The sequence below is a fragment of the Phragmites australis genome, chromosome 9, assembly GCF_958298935.1.
Source record: "Phragmites australis chromosome 9, lpPhrAust1.1, whole genome shotgun sequence".
Classification (NCBI taxonomy): domain Eukaryota; kingdom Viridiplantae; phylum Streptophyta; class Magnoliopsida; order Poales; family Poaceae; genus Phragmites; species Phragmites australis.
In genome coordinates, this window is record NC_084929.1 from 34,079,087 (window position 1) to 34,098,385 (window position 19,299).

Consider the following 19,299-nt stretch of genomic DNA (forward strand, 5'->3'; position numbering starts at 1 on the left):
TCTCTCTCATTTCACTTTACAAATCTTTCGAAAGGAAGCTGTTAGAGATGAGAGAAAATAAAAATAATGAGAACGAGAAAGAAAATCGAAAAGGAAAAAATGAAGAAAAAATAGTTGAAGATGGTCTTAGCTCCCTTTCCTTTCTTTTTCGCTTCCATTTAAGTAGTGCAGACGCTTATCATCTTGTCTTCCCTAGTGGCGCATGCATCGTGCATATTCCTCTCATCAGCTCCTGCAATCTGCGTTGCACACTTGTACTGCACTAGCAATGCCTGCCCTTGTCCTGTGATTGCAGCTTTCTGCTCAACGTGGCACATAAGTCGCCACTCTCCTCAAGCTTATAAATGCCGCCGGTCTCTCTCGGAACGCTTGCACCATCCAAATCCTACCGATCCTTGTAGTCCCATCAGCTAACACATTCCCAAGTTCCAAGCCATGAAGCCGGCCCAGGTGCTGTTCGCGCTCCTCGCCGCCTGGGCGATGATCCTGCTGCTGTGCGTCGCGCCGCGGGGCGCCGACGCGGCGACGGTGTGCGACGCCACGCAGCTGACCCCGTGCGCGGGCGCCATCATCGGGAACGCGGCGCCCACGGCCGCGTGCTGCAGCAGGATGAGGGAGCAGCAGCCGTGCTTGTGCACGTACGCGCGCGACCCCAACCTGCAGCGCTACATCAACTCGCAAAACGGCAAGAAGGTCATGGCCGCGTGCAAGGTGCCCGTGCCGACGTGCTGAATACGACGAGCTGGCCGGCAGGGTCAGTGGTGCGGCATCTGCTCGTGGCTACATGAGTCGTCGGTCTGCCGGTAGCATGGGCATCCACTTGACAGAGATGCAACCAGTAGTATGCAGCAGAGGCACAGTGTGGTGTCGCTTGTTTCCGTACGTACGTACTTGGATCGTGCCGTGTATGGTTATCGGTTACCGTTGGTGTTGGTGTACTCCGCTGCAGTGTATGAATAAAGGATGTAATAATGACGTGTGCCACTATATATAGTGTCAGTTCATGGCTCTTTGATTTGTGAGCAAATGGTTTTTAATTTTAAATAATGGAAGTTCAACTTCGGACCGCTCGTAAGCAAATGATGGTGGTAAAAATAACGTAGATAGTAATATCTGGAAGGCAAATGATTAGTGAAGGTCAACTCGCTCCATTCATGGGTACTTGTTAGTACTATTGATCACTTTATTTGTCCACAAATACGTGTCAGTGGATGCATGATTTTTCGTTGGGTACCATATCCCCATTTCCAAGCAATGGGCTGTGAAAAGAAAAATATTTGATCAGTGTGCTCATTTGCTAAGGACACTCTAATCATAGTAAGCAACAAAATGGTTGCTTTGGAGCCATATGGTCAAAACTCAAAAGTGACAAGTTATCACACCCGATTTTATAAAGAAATAAAATTAGATGTAAATCACATATATATCAGGATCAAGTTTCATACATACATCGACTTTATCAATGTATCACACACAATGTCATTATTATAACGTTTAACTTAAATAAAATAGATAGACTCCAAAATCTTTAACTAAGCATATAAACTAAACATAGCCCATAGACTCCAAAATCTTTAACTAAGCATATAAACTAAACATAGCGAAGCTCCTATCTTTCATAGGCAATTGATCGGGGTCCACCAGCCTAGCAATCTTCATCTTCATCGACGTAGTAGTATGGTTCTTCTTCATTGTCTGAGCAACGTTTGATGTATATTTGGATATAGCAAGTATGAGTACGTGTCGTACTCCGCAAGTGTGAAAAATAAATAGCATACAAGCTTAAATAAAGGGACATGCTATAACAAGTTAAATTTGCATAAATACCAACTATGCTCACGAAAGAGTTATAAAAGCAATCCTTTTTAATTAGGTGAATCATCACTAGACTTTCAACTTCTAAAAATATTTCCATGGGTTTCCCAACTCCCTGAATCCCACATCAAGTTCCCAAACCAACCAACCAAACCAAACTCATTCATCTAATCATGTGAGGATTCAAGTCTCTCGTGGCTGTGAGCACGACTCATATATCAGATTTTACATTCTGTAGAGGTTGTCCAGCTTTCCCCATGAGTCGTGAATTCCTTGTTGCCATGTCCGTGAAATACTTAACATACGCCCATGGTGTGTCGCCTGAAATATCACTACAAGGCGGTTACAAAGTTTCATCCAGTATGTGCACGCCTGCTAGATTTCATCAACGTCAAAGTGGTTTTCACACCACCTAGAAGCCCCATTTTGCGCCTTGTAGTTTCCAGCAACTTTTCACCCTTCTCTTCCACTACACATCTCATACCACTGCACTACTCTTGGGAAAAGAAATGTGATGTGTCGAAGAAGAAGAATGAGGCACATCTCATTATGGCGGATGCCGACGACGACCCGGCGCTACTTTGAAGCCGATGAGAAGATGCTGAAATAATTGCAACAAGTTTAAGGGGATTGGGGGTGCTTAATTTTTGTTGTTCTTGTCCATTAGTTACATGTTAGTTGTATTCACATGTCATTGTAACATTGAGAGGGCTAGAGTTCAAGATAGCGAAGTTTTGCAACATGGCGTAGTGCCCGGATCGGCAGTGAGTAGAGAGCGGATCGAAAGCCAGGAGGTGAGTGCACGTATGTGTCATTGAAACTAGCCATGCATGTGTTGGAGGCCTCTTGTCGAGCTGAGTAGAGGATCTATGCCCAAAGATTGACGTCATCTAGGTTGAGTCATGGCATTATAATTAGGGGGTGATTTGTTAGTTGTAATCATGTTGCCCGGTTAAGTCTGTTATTGCATGTGACCCAAGTCACGCTGCGTTCGTGGTGAGGCCGGAGTTAGTCGTGGGTCAGAGCATGCATTTATGTGGCCGATTCCATAGAGTAGTTCAGTTAGGCAATTAGAGTCTGTCAGAGTTTGTTAGAGTCGCTGCACATTGTGCGACTTGTGCACTCATGCAGCTGCATGGGATATCGCCATGATCGCGAGTCCGTGGGATGGTGTGGTAGAATCGGGATCATGGCGCACCTCTCTGTTTGTTTTGATCGCATATAAATAGAAGAGAAAACCCACTGCAAGATGTGAGGTAGAGCAGCGCAAAATCAATCTCTTCGACTGTTCATCCTCTTCCTCGGTTTGCATGAGTTCCAGTGTCACGTGAGTCGAGTTCGTGTGAGATAGCGCCCAGATCGTGAGAGTTGCTGTAGGTAGAGCTAACAATTAGGGGGTGCTTAATTTTTGTTGTTCTTGTCCATTAGTGCATGGTGCAAATAACCGTTTGAGCTAGGGATATTATCTACTGCAATTAGTTGTTCATAGACAATAGTAGATAGCAAAACTTAAAGTTATATCTTGATTTGGCATATGCTAAGAATAGCCGTCTGACCTAGTCATAACTTATGCTGCAACTAGCTATTTGCTGACAACGATAGACTATAAAACTTAAGTTATACCTTTACTCAAATAGTGCATAGCAATTAAAAATCTCCGCAATGGAGATGTCTTAAAAACCTACCGGCATCTTGAAGGCATAGCCTCCGTGCTAGCGTGAACATGAAAACCCTCTGGCATCTTTAAGGTATTGCCTACGTGCTGGAGCGGTATGGCCCCACCGGCATCTTGAAGGCACGGCCTCCGTGGTGGCGTGGATATGGACCCTCTGGCATCTTTAAGGCATTGCCTACGTGCCGGAGCCACCGACATCTTGAAGGCATAGCCTCCGCCGATGTGGACATGAACCCTCCAGCATATTTAAGGCATTGCCTACGTGCCAGAGCGGCAAAAACCCACTGGCATCTTGAAAGCATAGCCTTCGTGACGGTGTGGACATGAAAATCCTTCGGCATTTTTAAGACATTGCCTACGTGATGGAGCGGTCAAAACGCACCAACATCTTGAAGGCATAGCCTCCGTGCCAGCGTGGACATGAACCCTCCGGCATCTTTAAGGCATTGCCTACGTGCCGGAGAGGTATGACCCCACCGGCATCTTGAAGGCATAGCCTCCATGTTGGTGAGGATATGGACCCTTTGGCATCTTTAAGGCATTGCCTACGTGCCGGAGCGGTATGGCCCCACCGGCATCTTGGAGGCATAGCCTCCGTGCTGGCAAGGACATGGACCCTCCGGTATCTTTTAAGGCATAGCCTACGTGCCAGAGAGGTGTGAACCCTCCCCATATGGGAGAGGTATGGACCCTTTGGCTACATGCCAGAGAGGTATGGACCCTCGGTATCTTGAAGGCATAGCCTCCACGCCGAAAAAGTCGCATCGAACCACTAGCCAACGAAGAGTTTAGCTCTGCTCACACCCAACGCAACTAAGCACCCCTAAAAAATCGCACCCTCGGGTCGGTAGCAACCGCAGAATGCGACGGAGCCGGGATAGGGGAGACAAAAGAAGCGTTGATGCAACCAAAATTGTAAGGCAAAAGGTGAAGTCAGCACAGTACAATTTTATACATACATACATACATACATGTACATATACTCACATGTGGTATAACCGCCCTAGGAGCTTCCTTGTCTTGGCTAAAGCCATGACAATAGCGCTAATAAAACGTGCCCTCTGCCCGCTTGCGGCCGAAAGGCGCGAGGGGGGCGAGAAGTCAGGGAGCCAAAAGGCTTGATCGATCCTGCACACGACTGGTGCGAGAATTGAGATCGACCCCATCTCTGGCTACCACCACGGGAGGCTCCAGACGGCCCAGCCTCCGATGACCCCACCGTGTCCACCGTTGAGGGGGTAGCAGACTTCCCCCATCTGCCGTGTCATCGACTCTATCTCCGGCTTCCGCCGCCGGGGGTTCCGGACGGCTCTGCCTCCATCACCCGCATAGTCGACTCCATCTAAAGATGTCCAAATGGGTCGTGCTTACTGGGCCGGCCCAAGACATGACACTGTAGGTATGGCCCAGGCACGGCACGGCACGAGGCCACAGGCCGTGCCTGGGCTGAGCGCACGGCACGGCCTGGCTGAGCGCACGCCACGGTCCGGCTGAGTCAGGTCGGCACGGACCCGGCACGGCCCAGCATGATCCGGCCCGGCACACATGGGCCCGACTATTTTCTATTTTCTATATATATTTTTAATTTTGTAGCTATTTTTTTTATCTATTTTCTATATTTTTATCTATTTTCTATCTATTTTTTAATTTTGTAGCTATTTTTTTATTTTTTGAGCTGGCTGTGTCGACGGGCCGCCTGTGGCACCATGCCCGCCAGGCCGACCGTGCCGCCGGTCCGAAATCGTGCCTAGGCCGGCACGACACGACCCGTTACAGTAGCTGGGCTGTTCGGGCCGTGCCATAGCCGGGCTGTGCCGAGCTGGGCCCATACTGGGTCGGCCCGAATGGCCCATTTGGACATCTCTGACTCTGTCTGCAGCTCACGCCGCCAGGCTCCGGACAGCCCTACCTCCGTCAAGCCTCGCTGCGTCCATCGCTGAGGTTGTAGCAGACTGCCCCCTCGATCGCGTTGTTGCCTTCATCTCTGGCTCACACCGCCAAGCTCCTGACGGCCCTGCCTCCGTCAAGCCTCTCTGCATCCACCGCTAAGGGGGTAGCAGGCTGCCCCTATCGGCTGCGTCATCGACTCCGTCTCCGGCTTCTGCCGCCGGGGGCTTCGGAAGGCTCCGCCTCTATCACCCGCATCGTCGACTCCGTCTCCAGCTCACACCACCAAGCTCCAAACGGCCCTTCCTCCATCAAGCCTCGCCGCGTCCACCGTTGATGGGGTAGCAGACTGCCCTCCCAGCCGCGTTATCAACTTCGTCTCCAGCTCACACCGCTAGGCTCCGGACAGCCATGCCTCTGTCAAGCCTCACCGCGTCCACCGCTGAGGGGGTAGCAAACTGCCCCCTTAGCCGCGTCATCGACTTCGTCTCCGGCTCACGCTACCAAGCTCCGGATGGCCCTGCCAACGTCAAGCCTCACTGCGTCCACCACTAAGGTGGTAGCAGATTACCCCATTGGCCGCGTCATCGACTTCGTCTCCGGGTCACGCCACTAGGCTCCGGACGGCCCTGCCTCCATCAAGCCTCACCGCGCCCACCACTGAGGGGGGTAGCAGACTGCCCCCTCGGCCGCATCATAGACTTTGTCTCCGGCTCACTCCGCCACGCTTCGGACGGTTCCGCCTCTGTCACCCGCATCATCGACTCTGTCTCCAGCTCACTTTGCCAGGCTCCGAACGGTCCTACCTCCATCAAGCCTCGCCGCGTCCACCGCTAAGGGGGTAGCAGACTGCCCCCTCGGCCGTGTCGTCGACTTCATCTCCGCCTCCATCACCCCTCTTAGCCTCGCCGATGACTCCACCTTCGGCATCCACTGCTGAGGGGGTAACGGGCTGCCTCAACCTCATCAGTGACTCCGCCTCCGGCTTTCGCCATCGGGGGCTCCGGATGGCTGTGCCTCCATCACGCCCCTTAGCCTCGCCTTCGACTTCGTCTCTAGCTTCACCGCGATGCTCCGGCAGGCCTCGCCTCCGTCGAGCATCGTCATGGGGCTCCGGACTAGGTCACCTCCTTCAAACCTCACCATCGCTGCTTGCGGCCATCACTGAGAGGTTCTACAAGGACGGGAAGCTGTTCAGGATATCCTAACTCTAAGGCAGCACTGGAGCTAGTTCTCTGATTCATTCGCTCGCCCCTCAGAACCTCGGAGCCAGCGAATGAAGGGGTACTGTTGGGGGAACACCCTAGCCTGGAGATATTTATACGACACAGTGCGGTATTATTATAGATATCATAGTGTCTCAGCCACCACGTGGTATGTAAAGAGATAAAATACCAAAAATACTCCTCTATACATATGATTGTAACATAATATCTTAGGGACAGATTGGTAATTTCTCCAGCCCCTTCTCTGTATAAATAAGCCCTCAAAGGGCAAGAGAGGAGGGCCCTCGAAGGTTTTTCCCCATTACAAAAGTGATGTTTCTATCTCTCTCTCTTTCTCTCTCCATCTCACAGGTTCATCTCTAAGCTTGAGCCCCTCGATGGAGGAGGCTCTCGTCCTATCTGTTTGGGCACGTCTTTGTGCTCCAACACCAATATCTAACATAAAAAAACAGGTTGTTTTCATATATATATTTTTTTAAAAAACTGCACATCCGATGAACAAGTTTAACTCGATTGTGGCTGAGCCAAGAATCTATGGAAGGTAGAGCGAACTTCTAATAGTACATTATCATAGATTGGTGAGGACCTAGATCGAGAGGTGGACATGCCTTCAAGTCGGGGTTAACCCATTTCGGGCCAATCTGAAGCCTCACAATTTAGGTGGAACTGGCAGGTAGTGATTAATCTTCACTAGCGTATTAATCCGTGCGACTGCACAGGTTAGAAATTTAGCTTACGGCTGAATTATATATATTTATGTTAATAATAGTTGTATGCTAAAATACATTAGTTATTTATATTTAAATATTAGAATGTAAAATATAAATGCAATTTTGTTCATAATATTGGAATCATGTTTATTATTTGTGAATAGATCTAATTTATAATTTTTATTTTATGTGTTATGCAAATTGATTTTTATTTGTTTCTTCATATTTTGAAACTATTATTATTTTCAATGTTGTCACCGTACCTCATCTATAAATTCTTTGATATTATTTCTATGTGATAATCTATAATAGTTTGCGTTCTGTTGTTTTAATTTTATAATGTTTGATTACACGCATATTTAATTGATATATTTTAATTGATTTGGAAAAGTGTGTTGATTGCTAACGTAACTAAGTTAGAGTTTGATAACGTAACATTGTTGGATAAAGGGTATCTAAAAAAAGAAGGAAAGACAAGATAAGAAGTAGTCTTGAGGCTGGACTCTATAATTTGTTTTTTAATATTCTATGTTGTTTCGTCTGGTTGTTGATCTATGATTACAGTTAGTCAATCAATTAATTCGACGGTTGGATGTTTTGCTTTTTTACAGGGATTTCTAGAATTTTTCTAGGATTAATATGAAGGCACCAAAAGAGTCTCCAATTGGTAAATATAAGATTTGTGTAAAGGGAGATTAATGATCTGTAATTTTGAGACTAACAATATGGTAACACATTCGTTTAAAAAAACAATATGGTAACACAAATCCCTCTTTGGATCGATTAGTAGATTGCTCAAGGAAATTTAAGATGTAGTTTAATCTAAACTAAATCTCGAGGATTTGGATTCAAATACTTGCACAATGACGAGTGATGTCGAAATGCTGATCCATGATCACGTCAGTCACGCTATCCCGATGACTCCGAGGCCCTGAGCTTCGATGAATTGAAACTATATAGCATGCTCTCTTGCATGCTTGCCGTCCAAAGAAAGTTAGCCGGAGCTCCGGGTGCGCATGCATGAACTCTACTACGTGTAACCCAGCAGTGGACGCCGCTGCGACCCACTTTTGCCTCCCTCCATCGGTTCAGCAAACTCATGATGCATTCTCCCCGTTCTACTAACCCCATCCCACTAAGCTCTTATGACTTATCTCTCCAGAAAAGGATCGTCCTGTTCATACGGAAAAACGAAAAAGTTTAACACATCACCCCGGTCCGTACCCTTTGGTTCTGCACGCGCCGAATCCGTAAGAGCCATGTACACAGATGCGCAATGAACTCGGCCGGTAGTGGAGCCGTAGTGTGTCAGTCGTCCAGTGCATGCTTGATGCTTCCGCGATGCGATCTTCGCTTCTCACGTACCAAACTTGACCAGGGCTCGAGCTTTCCTACGGCGCGCCCGCGTGATCGATGGGGGTGATGAACTCTGTTGCCCAGTGCTTACGCCGCGCTTCACCTACTGCGAGGCCTATAAATACACCACAGATCACTCCCCCACTCCCCGCAACACACACCATCGTCTTTCGCTGTTCCGAGATCAGTCCATCAGGCCGGCAACTGCGATTTCATCCGATCCTCCTAACATGGCAGCGAGCAAGGCGTCCCTCGTGCTCTTTCTGGTGGCGCTCACGGTGTCAGGCGCCGTGCTGAGCCTCTCCCCAGGCGCGGGCGCCGCGACGACGTGCACCCCGACGCAGCTGACCCCATGCGCACCCGCGATCGTTGGGAACGCGGCGCCGACGGGCGCATGCTGCGCGAGGCTCAAGGCGCACCCGGCGAGCTGCTTCTGCCGGTACAAGAAGGACCCCAACATGCAGCGCTACATCAACTCCCCCAACGGCAAGAAGGTCTTCACCGCCTGCAAGGTTCCCCTGCCCAGGTGCTGAGTGCCTGTGTTCGTTCTCTCTCTCGCACACGTGCACTCATGCAAGTAGACGGATGCCATGGCTTGGTATTGCTAGCTGCCATATGTCGTGTGATTTGGTACTAATAAATGAGTGTTCTGCTTCGAGTTATTAATACTTAAGAATAAATTAAGACACGGTACTTTAGTACTTGGTATGGTGTGAGTTCTGCTCTGCAGACTTGATATATCATGGATACTTGTCATGTATTCCGTATATGTACGAAGTAAATGTTACACAAATAAAAGTTTGGCCACTTTGAGTTGCTAATTCTTTGCTAGTCTCGCTCAAATGCAAATGCACAAAAGATTCGTACCAGTAGTATGAGTTCAAAGCACGTTTTAGAGTACAAAGCACGTTTGCAGTACGTCTTGTTGGTTGGAGTTCCAGTTACATGGTACAGGAATACGGACAAACTAAAACTGAAGCTGAAGCCTTCAACACAAGAGACTTTGTGGTGGAATCTGCAGATCATTTGCCCTGCTTTCCAACATTTCAACTACTCTAGTCATTGAAGGCCGGTTGTTAGGCTGCAACTGTATGCACCACAATCCGACTAATATCAGCTTTCTGACAAGCTCAGTATCAACACTGATCTCACCAGCATTGACAGTACAATATTCATCCAAATGCTCATAAACCCATTGAGGAAAATATTTGCTACTGACCTCTGAACTCCTATTGATGTTCTTCCTTGCTCCAACCATCTCAAGGACCATCATCCCGTAACTATAGACATCGGACTTGGTACTTATTTGTCCAAATTGCTGTGAGAAGACCTCTGGGGCAATGTAGCCGATGGTTCCCCTTGCACCATCAATAGAGATAATACTCGCTTTTGTCATGCACAATTTTGCCAATCCAAAATCAGAGATCTTTGGACAAAAATCTTGGTCCAGTAGGATATTGTGGGGTTTAATATCAAAATGCACGATACGAGTACTGCATCCTCGATGAAGATATTCAAGCCCACGAGCAATGCCAACTGTAATATCAAACAATTTCTCCCAACTTAGTGAGTTTTCCCCTTCAGAGTTTTGTCCAAATGCAAATCTTTCGAGTGAACCATTAGGCATGTACTCGTAGATAAGAGATCTTTTTGATCCTTGGAGACAATACCCTAGCAAAGTCACAACATTAACATGAGAAGTTCTCATGATGCTTGCTACCTCATTCATGAATTCCTGCCCATCATCCTTGGAGTTCTTGAGAAGCTTCACTGCTATCTCACGCCCATTTGGCAGATTACCCTTATAAACAGTACCAAAGCCGCCTTGGCCTAGCTTGTGCGAGAAGGATTTGGTCATTCTTTTCACTTCTGAATAAGTATATCTCTTTGGGTGCTGAGCTTCATGCTTTTGCAAGAATGATTCAATGCTTGGAGCGTGTTTCGATCCCCCTTTCCAGGACATTGCGCCGTGGAATTTCTTATGGTATAGAGCACACATAGAAAGGAGCAGCAACAGTAAAACTGTACAAGAGACAGCTGACACTATACCTGCAAGAACATTAAACAGTACAAAAGTCATAAGGATGTGACACAACTTGTAATTTGTAAGTTCTTATCACTATAAAAGTCATAAGGATGTGACACAACATGTAATCTGTAAATTCTTATCAATGTAAATAAGATACAATGAAACTGGAAAAAGAATAGGCATATAGAGAGATGCAAATGGAAGCACACAAACGAGCCAAAAGAGAGAAACATACAGTGATTTCAGTATTATTGGCAAAGATTTGAGTTTTACAGTTCATATCCATGCAAGATTTCAGTATTACTGCCTTACTGGCAAAGTGGACAGACGTTTTAGAATTACCTATTGCAATCGATTTCTTGCTCGACTTCTTCAGCCCTGCAAAACCAGGAAAAAGAATTATAACAGTGTACAAACCAAGTTTATTAGTAATTAAGTTCAAAAAAAATCCTAATCGGGGTCATGTTATATTATATTGCAATTCAAGCCTGTTACAATTTTATCTTATTCTTAGTTAGGTCCTTTGTTTGTATCTACTACTTGTTACCTAAATATTTGACCAAATGGACATAAAACCTGCTTTTAGAAAACAAAACTAAAAAACCTTTTGCTAAAATTTATCAAGGTACGGTTCTTCTTTTCATCTTTTTTTCTTAATTAGGACATTTCGCATCGTGTGAGATGAGGAAAGTAGGATTTCAGGAAAGGTTCTAGGTGGAGGGTACTCGGTTTGCCTTGTGCCGTGAGCTTAGCTAAATTAATTCTTCTGTACTCCTTAATCTTCTAGTCAACAAATGATATGCAAACAAGGTGAAGTGTCAACATCAAAGAAGAAAAAAAAAATCCGAAGACAAAGCAAGAGACCAATTCAAGAGATATCTGAATTCTCAATTCAGGTAGCATAAGCAACTTTGGGTCATTTGAACCATGTCAAATGCACCCTGAGCCAAAGATATCATGTCCTGATGTTACGATCAAAGGTTGAATCCGATAACCAGATGGGAGCTCCTGATATATATTCAGGTCAGAACAACGCATCATCAGTTAGAATTTTTACCTGTATAATATGTACTAGACCAAACGGATAGAGTCCAAATAGCACGACCAGACTACATTCTATCAAAGGCTAGCCTCCTAATAAAAACAAAATAACTACATAGCAGCCTTGATATCAATCTTGAGTCTGTTCAAAAGTTTGATTTTTAAGGCAGAATATACCTGAAGAACATGACCCAATAGATGGACCATCAGGGCAGAAACATATCTGATCACTAGGATAGCTACCATTATATCCGCAGATCCCTCCGGAATACCTACAGACTCCACACCACCCCATGCCCGCCTTCCACTTCACCGTGAAACCGCCTTTTATCGCATCCCCAAGGCTGGAATTTCCGGCAGCCAGCGAGCCCGCCATCGTCGAGTTGTATGGAAGAACCAGAGTTGAGCTACATGATCCCAGCTGATCCGGCGCCAACGTGCCATTATCCAGCACATAGTAGGAGCGGCCCCCAGACAAGCACGAGAATATATCATACGCAAAAGGAATCGACGATGATTTGGCGCTGCAGTTGATGTACACCGTCAGGAACTGGTCACGGTCGGTGTACATGAACATGGTGTCGTTGATGGTGGTGTTCCGGTAGGGCTGCAGGCACGTCTCTTCGGCTAGACCCTGGTCGATGATGGTGAGGAGGAGGTTGTCGTAGTCGACGCTCGTGACCTGGAACCCGGTGGAATTCGTGTCGATCACCAGCTTGTCGTTTGTGCAGGAGAGGCGGTACCCGGGGAACGAGCAGTAGTCCGGCCGGTCCACGCCGTTCACCGAGAACGGGTAACCGACGTCGAACTTGACTGATCCGCACTGGTATGGTGTTGGAGTACAATTGCTGTACCGGAAGAAGGCATCGGGTTGTGGCTTGCAGGGTGGCACTGGTGAGAGAAGTAGGGTGAAGAGGAGTGGTGCTAAATGCAGGTGATGCATTTGTTCTGAAGGCTCCATTTCAAGGGGGAGAAGGGGACGAGCCTAGGAGAGGAGCAAGATATATGAATGATCAGAATACTAGACGAGTGTGCTGCTACTTTTAGTCGTTGCAATGGTCATGGTTCATTATCACAGGTCAAGATAGATGGCTGAGAAGTGAGAAGAGTTCGGTAAACAGAACATGGTGTCGGGGCGTTGAGACTTTTTAATGGATTGGGTTGTTTTTTTCCTTCCCTGACGGCTCGATCTGAAGAAATTCGGTACAATGAGGACAAGGTCAATTGGTCAAAGAGCCTCTTGCCTTTCTCTAGAACGAGAGGACCGGGAAGGAGTAGAAAAGCATACAAGTACAACGCGTATGAACAAGTGTGGCACATCGTACGATAAGCATACAATGTTCCATGTTGTACAATGTATTGATATTAATTAGATAGTCACATAGGATAAAAGGTGGTGTGACAAGTAATTAAGAGAAGAGAGAAAAGAATGTAGTGTCTTTCATAAGACATTAACTTGATATAAAATCCAACACATAGATATAGCATAAAAGTTGCATTAGAGTTTGATCACATAATCCAAGAAATAAGACATAAGTAAAACAATGCATTGGGGTAAAGGAAGAGTGTCTACGAGCTATGCCTACATTTATTGATTGAGCCCCACTATTAGACATTACGTATTATGAGGTTGATATCTATATTTGTATCTAACTGATATAGAAGACATAGACAAGTAAAATTTTTTGCACTAGGAGTAATCTAATAATCATGTGGAGCCCTGTGTGAGCCACTACGGTGGGATTGTGTTATAATCGAACTAAATTATTTTTTTAATATAATAATACGTAGCTCCCTTGCGTAGAGAAAAAAAACTCAGAAGACTTCTGGAATGCATATCCCCGGTTACACGGTATATCTCGAAGGAGTGGAATGACCAGTGCTTCAACCTGTGTTGAACACTTCAACGGAGTGCTCTGCTGGTACGGCATATTCTTCGAACGTCGGACTTGGGCAAAATTTGTGAACATCGATTCTTCATTGACTGAAATCTGAAAGATCGTCAACCCAATAAGAAAACATGGACTGATCGTATAGCGTATTTATTCTAACGAATTTATTCTGTTTATCACGGATTGATTCTCAATCGCGCCATGCCGCTCCTCGTCCTCGTCCGCCTCTGCCTTCTCGTCGCCGTCTCCGTCGCCGCTTCTGGCGGCGCGCCCAGCGCCATCGGGGAGATGCCCTACAACGCCAGCATGTGCCAGAAGTCCTTCGAGTACGGCAAGAACGCCGACGTCCACTAGGGTGCATGGTTCACGTTACCGATCGGAGGTAACCGACCTCCGGCGGTAACCGAAAAACCGCGGTAACCGTGATTACCGGTCAAAAATTCAAAAAAATTCGGAGAAAATTCATTCGGCAAATTTTAAATTTTTGCGAAAAAATCATGTTTTTGCCCTCTCGGTAACCGAGCGGTTTGGGTCGGTTACCGAGCGGTTTGGGTCGGTTACCGAGCGATTTTCTCGCATTTTTGATTCGGTCGGTTACCGAGCAGTTTGGCTCGGTAACCGCTCGGTTTTCTCGATTTATCGAGCGGTTTTATCGAATTTCAGCGCAGTTCAACAAAAAACCTAAAAAAGGGTTCAATCTTGTAAAATCAATAACTAATTCATCCGAGCTTCAAATCAAGTGAAACAAATTTTGTTGGCTTCCTTGTAACATGATCTACATGATAAAAGTATTTATACTCATAAAAAAGTTCAAAATTTTCTGTGAGAAATTTTATTTGTTAAACCAAGGTAAATGCATAGTTTACTCTTTGCTAATCCAAAAATCATGAAACTAATTTTGTTAGTCTTCTTACATGATCCTATATCTTTTAAAAATATATAAACTCATGAATTAGTTATTGTAACATGCATGATTGTGTAAATGTGTTGCGACTAGATTAATTCATAACTGACCCATCACACCTTAAAAATTAGTGAAACCACTTTCATTAGCTTATTTATATTATGATTTACGTAGAAAAAATAATAGTAGACATGAAAAAATTAATTACAGTGATGTTTCTTAACATATTCACTTTATGCTTGTGAACTTTGTAAAAATCATAGAGAATTTAATAAAACTCTAAATAAAGTGAAATCAATTTTAAAGGTTCTCTTAAAATACGTTTTATACAAGAAAAATATGTGTTTGCATGTTACACTTTTCCTTAACGTGAGTTAATAATTGAGCCGCACGCTTCAATTTTTTTTCATTTTTTTCAAATTTTCTCCCTATAGAATATGATGCAAACGACATTATTTTTGAAATTTTTTTTCACAGAAGTTCTTAGAATTGTGTCTAGTTTTTTTTAAGATTTTTTTTTGAATTTTTTTGAATTTTTTTTATTTTTTCGAATTTTTTGAATTCAAATTTCGGTTACCGAGCGGTTTTTGAAATCGGACCGGACCGGGAAGGTCGGTAACCGCGATTTTTGAGCGATTACCGACGGTTTTTTGAACCCTGCTAGGGTGGTGGTTTTTGGGTGGCAGGATGCAATTAGGGTCGGTGGGTGGGTTGCTGGCACGATGCAATTATGCAAATACGAATACAACAGAGTCCTGATTCAAAATTTATCTTGAGAGTCAAAAATAAAATGAACCAGTTTGTACCAGACTTACCGCAGTCCGGGCTGCGCACGCGGCCATCGGAGCACAAGCAGCCGAGGAACTTGACGCTCTGGCTGCTATAGCTGCACTGCCCTTTGGACTCCTAGCACACATAGCACGGCCCGCGCTCGGGTCCCGGATCAGCTGGAACCCATGCTTAGGGATGTTAACGGAGAATTTCTTATCGGGGAATGTATCTCTATCCCCGTTCTCGCACGAAGGAAAATTCTCTATCCCTGTTTCTGCTCGCGGGGACTATTTTCTTTCCATCACTGTCTCCGTCCATCTGGACCGAGACAGCCCACTGGGCTGAGGCTACTCACTGAGCCGATCCGCACCATACCACGGCGCCAGGCCGTGCTTGGCTGGGCTACACGCTAGCGCCCGCCTGGGCCGATCGCGCACGCCTGGACCACCACCGCTGGGTCGAAACAGATCCCTGCGAGAAAACAGGGATGAGGAATGTTTTCCCATACCCGTCCCTGCTAGATCCGACGAAGATATAATTTATACCATTTATATCCCTGTGATTGACAAAATCTTCACATCCCCACCCGCTAATAAGGGAATTCTCCGCGAGAAATCGGATCCCCATTGATATCACTACCCATGCTTTAGCACCTTGCCTCATTAGAGACTACGGGACCAAAGACGAGCCAAAACTATCCAAACGCTAAAATCCTGATCGGCCATTTCCGTTTCTACTTATGATTTGACTAATCGAGTAGATGCTCGGCCCCATGCGAGACCGGGGTTCGAACCACGGCCGGCTCGGTACCATCCTGGTACCTTGTCACCCGAGCTACAGACAAATTAGAAGAGCCAAAAAGCAAATGAGAGAATGCTACTGGACTAAGGGCACGCTTGATTCAGTTTTTGCTAATTTATTCTATTTAGAAACAGAAAACTGAATTAAATAGTTTGTTTTTGGAAATAGTTTCTGAGAAATAAAAGCTGTTATTATTATAAGAAGCCAGGAACTGGTTTGGAGAAATTTTTATAGTTTTTAAGGGATGATGTTATAAGATGTATTTTATATATATATATATATATATATATATATATATATATATATATAATAAGCAATTTTTTAAAAGCAAAAGTCAATTAAAAGCAATTTTTTAAATAACTTTTCAATAACAACTTTTAAAATCAATTTTTGAAAAAACATTAGTTCAACCAAACAAACTCTAAGTTGAGCCGAAAACAATAATTTTTGCTTGATCCTGCTACAAGTACGCATGATGTCATTGTAAAATCCCAAGTGGTCATGTAATATAGTACTGTAATATAGTCGTACTTTGACATGACACAATGCAAATTTGCACGTCTGTCTGTGAAGTTACGTAAGAAAAAAAAGTAAGTAAATACGTTTGTAACAGAGAGACCGAGAGAGAGTTACCGCAACCCGGGAGGCGCAGGCGGCCGTCGGAGCACTGGCAGCCGACGAACTCGCCGATCTGGTTGTAGCTGCACTGCCCCTTGGAGTCCTCGCACACGTAGCACGGCCCCGCACTCGGGTCCCAGCTCAGCTGGAACCCCTGCTTCAGCACCTGCCCGTACCAATCGTTGTTCAGCCGCGGCAAATACTCGGGGTCGGGGCTCAGGAGCCAGTCTCTCAGCACCGGCACGACGACCATCGGCTTGCACGCCCGCGCCCAGACCGGCCACTCCTCCTGCGCCCGCACGACGGGCTGCGCCGCCACGAAAGAAATCCTCTTCCCTTCCGGGAAACTGGTGCAGTTGATCGGATCGATGTACGTCGGCTGGGGCGTCGCCGGCGTGAAGACGCAGTCGTAGAAGAAGACAAGGTTCTCGTTGGCCGTTGCCGAGAAGTTGAGCCACGTGTCCGGCGGGACGGTGACGTTGTGGGTCACCCTCGGGCAGTCGCCGCCGCTCAGCACGTCCGCGTCGGCGACCGTGACGGTGTGGTTGCCGTAGTTGATGTTGAGGACGGTGTAGTTGTCGCCCTTGAGCCGCAGGGTCGCGCGGCCGCCCTCGCAGGTGATCGCCATGCCGGGGTACCCGCAGTAGGAGTAGGCCGTGTACCCCTCGATGGACCTGGTTGCGTTGGCGAGGAAGAACGGGTAGTGGACGTCGACGTTGTCGCCGCACGCGAAGGACGTCCGGCACATGCTGGCGTTGTAGTAAGTCTCGCCGGCGACCGCGGGCGCGCCGCCTGAAGCAGCGAGGGAGACGGCGATGAGGAGGAAGCGAAGCATGCGCAATTGAGAATTACGCACACTGACACGGCTGTCTCGACGAATACTTAGCTTAATTGGTTGCTTTCGAATGTCCGATACATCTGGTGGTTTGGTGGTGGCGGCGCGCGGGCGGGCAGCCTGCTAAGCTTAACTCTTGCGGTGGTGCACGACTTTGACTTGCCCGGTCTCGGAGCGAGGGTCCGTGCCTGGGCGCGGTTGGTTGGGACGGGGCGGTTGGGTCTTCGGTTGCTGGTGGCACGCCACCGGCCGATGACCTCGCGCGCGCGCGTGTCCGCCTGCACGGTGAGGACTCGATCCATGGCTGCGTGCCCGTTTCGTGTTCGTGGCAAATGAGCGCCTCGTTTCAAATTATTTTTCGTCCTTGTTCGTTTTTTTTTTGGTCCGCTTGTCCTTGTTTGTTTGGGAGTTGGGACCTGAAGATTTTTGTTACTCCAACACGAAGGAAGCATGCGAGTTTCTGGTATGTAAAGTGAGAAAAAGGATTAAAGCGGACGAGTCTTGGTCCCCTTAGACTGTTTCCCCATGTTATCATGTTGGTATCATAATGACTTAATGAGTCTACACTACTTTATAAACACTGCAATTCGGTCTTTTTACGTGAATGCTGATTATATAGGCTATAGCCTCATCGTTTCCGTTCACCCAAATGAAAATTTTGGAATCTGGCATTAACCGTAAAATGTACGGTGGCCTGGGTCAGATTTCAGTTTGCAATTATCAGTTCGTTTCAACCGAACCCCATCAATTCCCAGCGAGTTCTTCTCAATCCTAAACCAATCAATAGAATACTGTTATTATTTGCAACATTAGTTGGAAACCTAGCATGATTTGTCTTAAAATATATCGAAGGCGATTGCACTGTCAGTGCATGTGGCAACATGTCAAAGGCACAGCACCTAATTAGATCTCTTAATTATGGTTTCATTATTTGCAACTCTTTGTTTGAAAGCAGCATAGCAGGAGAACTGCTACTTTCTTAACTATGGTTTCTTTGCAACTAATTTCTACTGAACCACCTTCCCCCATGAATGCAGTACTACCGTATTTCCTTTAGGCAAAATAATCTGCCCTAACCTGTTTGGTCTGTACATAGTATTATCCTATCAGCATGGCCATCAGATGGACCAAAAATGGGGTTTGGTTCCTGCACAAAGTTCCAAACCACAGATTTGTGACCTTTATACAAACAGATAAGACGGGAGTGGAAGCAAAGTAAGTACAAGGAGCATCAACTGGGTCATTAGTAATGGTTACGGAATTGACTTACCGCAATCCGGGTTGCGTACGCGGCCATCGGAGCACAAGCAACTGTGTAACTCGCCGCTCTGGCTGTAGCTGCACTGCCCCATGGAGGCATGGACTGCTCGCACACAAAGCACAGCCCCGTGCTCGGGTCCCAGGTCAGATGGAACCCATGCTTCAGCATCTTGCCGTACCCGTCGCCGTTCAGCTGCGGGGAAGTACTCGTTGCTCAGGAGCTGGTCCCTCAGCACCGGCGCGACGACCACTTCCTTGCGCGCCCGCGGCCACTCATCCTGCGGCAGCACGACGGGCTGCGGCGCCACGAATGACACTCCGTCCCCTTCCGGGAAGCTGCTGCAGTTGATCTGGCAGATGTCCAGCGACGGAGGGACGGTGTTCCCCGTGAAGACGCAGTCGAAGAAGAAGGCGAGGTTGTCGTTGGCGGTAGCCGAGAGGTTGAGCCATGTCTCCTGCGAGACGGTGACGTTGTGGGT

General features: G+C 46.6%; 4 protein-coding genes across 4 annotated transcripts; 2 read left to right on the forward strand and 2 right to left on the reverse strand.

Moving 5' to 3' along the window:
• The first annotated feature begins 357 nt into the window (after positions 1–357).
• On the forward strand, positions 358–1,067 carry LOC133929898 (non-specific lipid-transfer protein 2-like). Its single transcript, XM_062376653.1, has one exon. The coding sequence runs from the start codon at positions 436–438 to the stop codon at positions 730–732; it is 297 nt and encodes a 98-aa protein (XP_062232637.1). The 5' UTR covers positions 358–435; the 3' UTR covers positions 733–1,067.
• Positions 1,068–8,718: 7,651 nt separating this feature from the next.
• LOC133929355 (probable non-specific lipid-transfer protein 2) lies at positions 8,719–9,418 on the forward strand. Its single transcript, XM_062376079.1, has one exon. It carries the CDS (start codon positions 8,900–8,902, stop codon positions 9,200–9,202), a length of 303 nt encoding a protein of 100 aa, XP_062232063.1. The 5' UTR covers positions 8,719–8,899; the 3' UTR covers positions 9,203–9,418.
• A 22-nt stretch (positions 9,419–9,440) lies between these two features.
• LOC133929354 (LEAF RUST 10 DISEASE-RESISTANCE LOCUS RECEPTOR-LIKE PROTEIN KINASE-like 2.1) lies at positions 9,441–12,840 on the reverse strand. Its single transcript, XM_062376078.1, has 3 exons — positions 11,917–12,840; positions 11,041–11,076; positions 9,441–10,718 (listed from the first exon to the last, which is right to left on the reverse strand). Exons 1-3 carry the CDS (start codon positions 12,698–12,700, stop codon positions 9,658–9,660), a joined length of 1,881 nt encoding a protein of 626 aa, XP_062232062.1. The 5' UTR covers positions 12,701–12,840; the 3' UTR covers positions 9,441–9,657.
• A 3,214-nt stretch (positions 12,841–16,054) lies between these two features.
• Positions 16,055–17,808, reverse strand: LOC133928185 (LEAF RUST 10 DISEASE-RESISTANCE LOCUS RECEPTOR-LIKE PROTEIN KINASE-like 2.7). Its single transcript, XM_062374425.1, has 2 exons — positions 16,741–17,808; positions 16,055–16,140 (listed from the first exon to the last, which is right to left on the reverse strand). Exons 1-2 carry the CDS (start codon positions 17,558–17,560, stop codon positions 16,055–16,057), a joined length of 906 nt encoding a protein of 301 aa, XP_062230409.1. The 5' UTR covers positions 17,561–17,808.
• Between the last annotated feature and the right edge of the window lie 1,491 nt (positions 17,809–19,299).

What these genes read in the sequence shown, in the direction of transcription:
- LOC133928185 (XM_062374425.1), bottom strand. Translation starts at nt 17,560, where the DNA reads ATGCTTCGCTTCCTCCTCATCGCCGTCTCCCTCGCTGCTTCAGGCGGC. An exon ending in CCTGCGCCTCCCGGGTTGCG is followed by an intron (nt 16,141 to 16,740) that starts GTAACTCTCTCT and finishes ATTTGTCTGTAG; the next exon opens with CTCGGGTGACAAGGTACCAG.
- LOC133929355 (XM_062376079.1), top strand. Translation starts at nt 8,900, where the DNA reads ATGGCAGCGAGCAAGGCGTCCCTCGTGCTCTTTCTGGTGGCGCTCACG.
- LOC133929354 (XM_062376078.1), bottom strand. Translation starts at nt 12,700, where the DNA reads ATGGAGCCTTCAGAACAAATGCATCACCTGCATTTAGCACCACTCCTC. An exon ending in TATTGGGTCATGTTCTTCAG is followed by an intron (nt 11,077 to 11,916) that starts GTATATTCTGCC and finishes CTGGTTTTGCAG; the next exon opens with GGCTGAAGAAGTCGAGCAAG. An exon ending in CAAGAAATCGATTGCAATAG is followed by an intron (nt 10,719 to 11,040) that starts GTAATTCTAAAA and finishes ATGTTCTTGCAG; the next exon opens with GTATAGTGTCAGCTGTCTCT.
- LOC133929898 (XM_062376653.1), top strand. Translation starts at nt 436, where the DNA reads ATGAAGCCGGCCCAGGTGCTGTTCGCGCTCCTCGCCGCCTGGGCGATG.